Source organism: Otolemur garnettii, unplaced genomic scaffold, assembly GCF_000181295.1.
Source record: "Otolemur garnettii isolate 467f Iridium unplaced genomic scaffold, OtoGar3 scaffold00101, whole genome shotgun sequence".
Classification (NCBI taxonomy): Eukaryota; Metazoa; Chordata; class Mammalia; order Primates; family Galagidae; genus Otolemur; species Otolemur garnettii.
The window spans coordinates 5,869,991-5,877,030 of record NW_003852496.1 but is presented as its reverse complement, the minus strand read 5'-3'; the positions used below and the strand labels follow the sequence as shown (position 1 = coordinate 5,877,030).

Below are 7,040 nucleotides of genomic sequence, written 5' to 3'. Positions count from 1 at the left end.
TTCTCAGACTTATGTCACCAGCCTTCCACTCTCCAAAGGTTTTCGTGGATAAAAGCACACTTTGAGATTAGATCCCTATTATCAGGGCTGATCTGTGTGCCCACTAAGCGCTGCACGACTCTTGGATCTGGGTCACTGGGTAGCATACAACCCCCCCCACCCCCACCCTGCGCTTGGGCAGTGTATAACCTGCACCTCTGCATGTGGTGGCCTGGCCCATATTTTAAGAAGCTTAAAGGCGCCCTCACAGCACTTTTTAATGCTTTCACAAGAGGTACCCTTTGTTCTTCAGCACCCACTAATAGGATTAAGTTGGGTGGTTTGACACTTTGGGGCAAGAGACACAGAGCAGGGAGTTACAAGTGAGGCCCAAAGTTCTTGACAGTCAGATTGGGGCTGTAAAGGACCAACTTAGCATGTTCTTGCTTGGTACCCTGACTAAGGCAAGTTTAGAGCTTCTGGATTTCTAGGGACCTCCCAGAGATTGTCAGGGGAAAGTCCTAATGGAAAGTACTGCCTCTATAACAAAAGCACAGATGGGCTTAGGCTGGATAATGACTGCTTACTATACAGAAAGCTGTAAATGTTACATATTTTACAAAGTATGTTTATGTCCATTATAATGTTTTGTAGCAAAGCCTCGTAAAGATGGACAGGGCTTATGATGCCCATTTTTTGAATCATCTGATACTGCATTGGGAAGGGGATTCTTATATAGCCCTCTGAGAAACTAAAAGGTAATCTTAAAATGCCAGTCTGAAAAGATGTCTGCAAAATTCATGGAGGTTGTGACAGCTGCCCCTCCTGTCAGTTACACCTTTAAGACACCGGTGCCCTCCACCCCTACTCACAGACTAGTAGAAAGATTTCAGCCTGAAAACCAGATGTACAAAAATAAAGAGCAAAATAAACCCGAGTCAGATTACCAGGTTAATAGCTGAGGTCTTTATTTCAATTTATATATACAGTAAAAGTGTTGCTGATAATCTGCAGCAACCAGACAGAACATAAATTTAATTCTCTCTCAACAATTAGCAGCTTAAGATCTATCAACTACAGTGTTAACGTTCACGCGTTCACAAGTGTCATTTCTTTACTTTTCAATTCGTGCAAGTGAGTTTTTATTCTTACACACTTTGATAAAACACACTTACAGTCTAGTAGTCAATCCCTACTGAGGGTATCGCCTGGCATACACAACACATAGACAGAAAGGTTAATTAACTGTTAGAGCCAGATTCAAAATCCCAGGATTCATTTGAGGTGGGGTTGTAGAAACTGTAATTTTGCCTGTCTCAGTTTGTTGATTATAGTAAAGTTTGGTTTTGTTTTAGACGCATATTTTCCAAAGTTGAAGGCAATTATTCATTGCAACTCACTCAGAACTCAGCATTTCATGTGACTATACCTCCAAGGAACATGAAGTCAGAAACAAAACCACATTCAGTTAGGACTACATGAAAATGTGCTCGTTACTAGGACATGGCTAGCAAGGAAGGCTTGATCCCAGTGTTTTTCTTGTCATCAGATTTTCCCCAGTTGAGACAGGAGACAGAGAAGACCCTAGTCAGTGAAGTATAAAATTTCATCTACTTTTGCTTAAGGAGCCAATAGGGTAGAAAGCCTTCCTTGCTAAGATGTACTGAGTACACAAAGGAATCAAAATTGGAGCAAAGAAAGTGTCCTTCAATTATCATAAACAATGTAAAATGACGGTCATTCTTCAACCTGAGGAGTCACCCAAGCCAACACAGCCAGCCTCACACACCTAGGCTAGGCACCAGCACAAACAAATAATTCAGGAATGCTTCATTTCAAAGGGAATGCACATTTCTTTTTAAAGAGAAGCATTCATGTGAGGGTAAGTTTCCACCCAGAACAATTTTGCACCCTTCGAGCGAGGTTATAGAAGAGCTTCGAAAAGACAAGAGACCCTAAGAACAACCACAATGCAAAGAAACACAAAAGCAACAGAGATGGGCAGCAAAAAGTACAGGAAGGCATGAAAACAGATGCGAGTTCACAAACAGCATTAAATGGACAACTGTCGGGCCTGGTGAATAACCAAGGGACAAGAGAGCCAGAAAGCCACTATTGTGCCTGATCTGGCCTGAGGGTCCTTCCTAAGACAGTTTGAGAAAGGAAGATGGAAGGCCAGTGTGGGCCTGTTTGGTTGGAGCTCAGGGACTTTCCAGAGGAGAAAATTTTCCTTTGATAGAAAGTGTCCCAAGGTAAATGGGAACAATTTCAATCCATGTATCACAGTGACGTCTAGTGCCCACAAAACTGATTAGCCTCCATGTAGTATAAGGGGACTCAAAGGTTCTGGCTTAAGAAAAAGGTAGCATTCCGCTAGACCATCATTTTCATCTACTTCGTGTGTGTGTGGGGTCTCTTCTCTACTCTAGGCAATTAAACGAAAGCATAAAATTAGGAGAAACTGCTAGTTTGACAAGGTCATGGTGTCCTTTGGCACTCTTGCCTAAAGTCCCTGCAATATTTAGGCAAAGTTACCATTTTAAGTATATAGGCTTGGGGACAATTTGTTTTTGGCATGAAGATGAATTGGTTCTGATTGTTTCCTAAAAATCACCCCTATGGTCCCTACTCTGGGTGCCAGTTTTGAGGGAAAAGAACAGTTGGTAGGTGTACTATAATCATCTGGGGATGAGGTGAAGACTGGGGTACCTGAGTTAAAATAGCAAAGTGGTTATGGAAACTATATGCTGGCCCTGAAAGCCAGATGACCAAAGCAAAAGGAGGCTGGAACTCTCATGTAAACCATCCTTTCAGACAGGCAGGCCCATGCTTATCTACTTCCAAAAGAATTTTCTGGGGTGGGGGAAATAGGCAAAACATGCTTTGTTACTCTTTTCAGGGTATTCACAGGCTCACTGCTCATTACTTTGTTGCACACAATGAGGCTGAGAGGGAACAGCATTTGTGACACAACACTTCAAAGAATATGAACAGATTAACCAAGCTCTCTAGATAAGCTCTCGGAGTTCAAGTTCCACCACGATGATGGAACTGGTTAAGGATATGGAAGAAGGCCCAGTCCATTTCTCTAAACTGTCTATAAGTCCACTGAGCACAGTTAGGTTAATGAATCAGTCTAGATTAATAGGAAGCTGGTAACATATTACACCCAAAACATGGGTCCTTCTCACCTGACATTTCCTTTTCTGCTCTTTTGGAGAATCACCTTCAGTTGATTCTCCTAAGCAGACAGAATAAAGCTTTGAAATTAAGGATGCTGGGGCCAAAATGCAGACAGAAAACTCCACATCACTTTGGTTTCAGTAATTAGGGGGTGTTAAAGAATAAATTAAGGAAACACAAGGAATTACTTATGACTGTCATAGCATAGTCTCAAACTTTCTTACAGACTACCCCAGCCCAAGTGGTCACTGGGTGAACATTTCCTTGGTGTCAAAAAAAATCCGTATCCTACCACACTGGTTTGCGGAAACAGCCTCCCCCTCTCCCTGCACACCTTTGTCTTCTCCAACCAAGCCAAGCCCATCAAGTGGTGGTGTGGGGGTGGCAGGACACCAAAAAGCAGCAGAGGCAGCCAGAGAAGGGAGTTTAAATTGCATCTCAAAACAAGGGCAGCAGAGGGCAGCGTTTACAGCAAGTCTTTCTTATTCAAACTGTTCTCAAGACAAGAGGGAGCAGCACACTTAAATAGCCACACATTTCTTCATTTAAAAACATCACTTCTTTATTTCAAAGGAAAAATAAAAGACCCTCCCAACCCTTTCCAAAAAAACCCAATAATAATAATAACAATAATAAAAAAATCCTATTAGAAACCATAAGGAAGCACTGAGAGTTTGAGTATTACATTCTTCAAGTATGCTGTTTGGATTTTTTATTTCTAAGTTGTTTACTATACACATTTTTAAAAAACCCTTAAAAGTGCGGCCAAGGTATTTTGCTGAAAATTAAGTATTCATAGGGCTACTTCAAAATACTGTAGTAGGACTGTGCTGTGATCCTTTGCGGCATGAAGCTCTCACTTTTGTATCCTAGCAAAGGTTAAGGGAACAGGTTCAAAAGTGGTCATACCTCCAGGGTTAGCATGAGTGGCCAACGTGAGTGAGAAAGCCAGGGAGATCCATGTGTTCTTTCACAGACAAGGAAAATCCACCCCGAATCCAAAACTTCAGACATGGAATGTGGTAGGATTTCACAGTAAAGTTAGTCCGGGATGGGGAGAGGTGGTACGTCTAGACAAGGCAGGGTGTTAGGTTAACAGGTTCGCCCTAATCAGGTTTTCGCATCTTTTTAGTGGGTTTTACTGCAGTCCTTCAAGCCACAATATAGAATGCCCTTCAGTGTACTCCAGATTGTTGGTTCATGTTAAAGGACTGTGTAAGATCTGCATCCCAAGGAAAATCATGCTACATAAAAATGATCCAAGATTTTCGCCCAAAAAACTTCTTGGATAAAATCTAAAAAATACTATTGCAATTGCGTCTCTTGAAGAAAAAAAACATTATTCTAAATGTAAACAGATTCACTCAACTCTTTTGTTGTTGTAGAAACCTTCAGAGTAGGTTCGTTGCTGTCTAACTCTCTGCTGCATGCACTCGCCAGAGGGGAGGAAGCTCTGCTTTCTTGTGCCAGCATCATCTGGGGGATGAAAAGAACCGCTCCACGTAGCTAAAGAGGGCGTCCCAGTGCTTCCAGAGAAAGGCAATAAAAACCACAAGGAATAAAGTGCTGAACGTCCTGTTGCGAGTCTTCATGAGGGGGACCACGCAGTTGGCCACCGTGGAGACAAAGACCAAGAGGACTGCCATGACAGCCAGGAGAATGTTGATGAGTTTGCCCAGGAGGTTGCGGGCAGTGGCATTCTCCAGCCCTTCCAGCTGTACCACCTGCTGCTGCTGCTGCTGCAACTCCATCTTGGAGATGCGGGTCTGACACGCCTCCAGGGCCTCCTGTAGTCCAGAGCAGGAAAAGGTTAGCCTTCTGCATACAAGTGCTCTGCCTGGCTGCCAGGCCCCTGGCCATGCCAGGTGCATTCTCAGCTATGCCAGTGACTTTAAATGTGCTGTAGTATTGAATGTGAAAGTCTCCATGTAGAACACACTATTCTCACTACTCCTCCCAACTGCCCTTCATTCCAATCCTGTGGAATGGCTCACAGGAAGCAGTGGCCACAACCAATTAGTTGTAAAGAAGACTTTGATGACAAGCCCATGAATAGATAACTTCTCTTTTTTTCACTTAAAAATTATTAATCTAATTAGCACAGGACACATATATTTGTTCAACATAAAAAATTTCAAAGAAGGCTCAGCGCCTGTAGCTCAAGCGGCTAAGGCGCAAGCCACATACGCCAGAGCTGGAGGGTTTGAATCTAGCCCAGGCCTGCCAAACCACAATGATAACTACAACCAAAAAATAGCCAGGCGCTATGGTGGGTGCCTGTAGTCCCAGCTACTTGGGAGGCTGAGGCAAGAGAATCATTTAAGCCCAGGAGTTGGAGGCTGCTGTGAGCTGTGATGCCACAGCACTCTACCCAGGGTGACAGTTTGAGGCTCTGTCTCAAAAAAAAAAGAAAAGAAAAAATTCAAAGAAGACACAGTCTCAACACTCGTTCTCAATTCCAGCCCCTGCCCTGTGGAAGCCTGTAAATTGTAAGTGCACACATGTATGTGCCAACAGGGCATGCTAATGGGTCTGATTTTAGTTTCTGGAAAGGACAGCTTGTCACAAGGCCCAATGTATGGGCCAAGGGAAATGTTCGGAATTATCATGTTTATTTCCCATCTTCACATGCATAGTATCACCCATACTGATGTACACCTCACACTTTTTACTCCATGTCAGTACAGAGAGACTCACCTCGTTCTTTTTAATTGCTGAAGAGCATTTTATAGTATGGCTATGCTATAGTACGTAGTTTACTTGGTCACTTCTCTCTGCGGATTTTTAGGTTGTTTCCAACTTTCCCTCTAGAAAAACAGTGCACTGAACAACCTTTGAACATGCTTCCTTACACACTACCCCACGTTTTCTAAGTCCGGGTAACCCCTGACCTCAGTGGTAAGGGATCTCAGACCTTGGTTTCTCTATTCCCAACCCCCAATTAGGTTGTAAAGAAGACTCTGTGCCCACATATTACACCAAACAGTAAAAAAGACCTGTTCCCTTCAAGGTCATGCCTTATCCCATAAGCTTATATGAATTTTTTCCCCAGCTATGGTTAACTATCTTCCAGAGTTCAGCAGTGGTTGGGGCAGTTTTTCTGGTCTTGGTTTCAATGGGTACTGGTTTCCTGAGATTTGAGTAAAGATTTGTGAACCTTCACACTGAAATCAGCTAGAGAATGACAGACAGTGGATGCTATCTAGTTCATAGCGATCTTAGGGAGAATAAAAACTAAGACATCTCCAGAGTTCCAGGGCCTGGAGAAGATGGCAGCCGGGCAAATGATCTAGACATTCCCTGATTCTTTTAGGCTGCAAAAATACAAGTTTCCTGGGCCACTTCCCTTCTCTGATACTAGCTTCATTTCAAGAAACTTTCCTATGAAATTGCCAAGAACTATTCTTCCCTTAGAAATACCTCCATATAGAAGGAAGAAAAAAAAATGATATACTCTATTTCCACATGGAATAAAATATATGGGCTATTAGTCTCATGGTGCCTCATGAGTTAGTCTCAGAGACGGCTGGGCAACGTGCCTGTAAGAGATTTGGATTAGGAAGCTGGGACAAAGGCCCTCTTCCCTGCAGGAGAAGAGAGGCCAAGATGGCCCTAACACTTGTCAGATGTGTCTTGAAACAGTAACCAGCATATGGGATGCAGGTAGCTTTCCATATGCTGAGATTGCTGCTACTAAGACCAATGTTGTAAAAAACACTTCCTGAGAAGCAAGCAGGTGTAGCACCCAAATGGCACAGACTTCTGAGCAACACACCTCAATCATTTAAAGAGTAGGGATACTTATAATGGGTAGAAGCTTTTTTTTTTTTTTTTTTGAGACAGAGTCTCACTATGTTGCCCTCAGTAGAATGCTGTGG

General features: G+C 42.9%; 1 protein-coding gene across 1 annotated transcript in view; it reads right to left on the bottom strand.

Annotated features, from left to right (window-relative positions):
- Window positions 1–930: 930 nt before the first annotated feature.
- TMCC1 (transmembrane and coiled-coil domain family 1) overlaps window positions 931–7,040 on the bottom strand; it is a 254,125-nt gene continuing 248,015 nt past the window's right edge. Inside the window, exon 7 of the mRNA XM_003796224.3 lies at window positions 931–4,949. Within this exon, the coding sequence (XP_003796272.1) occupies window positions 4,635–4,949 (315 nt within the window). The 3' untranslated portion in view covers window positions 931–4,634. The remainder of the gene's footprint in view (window positions 4,950–7,040) is intronic.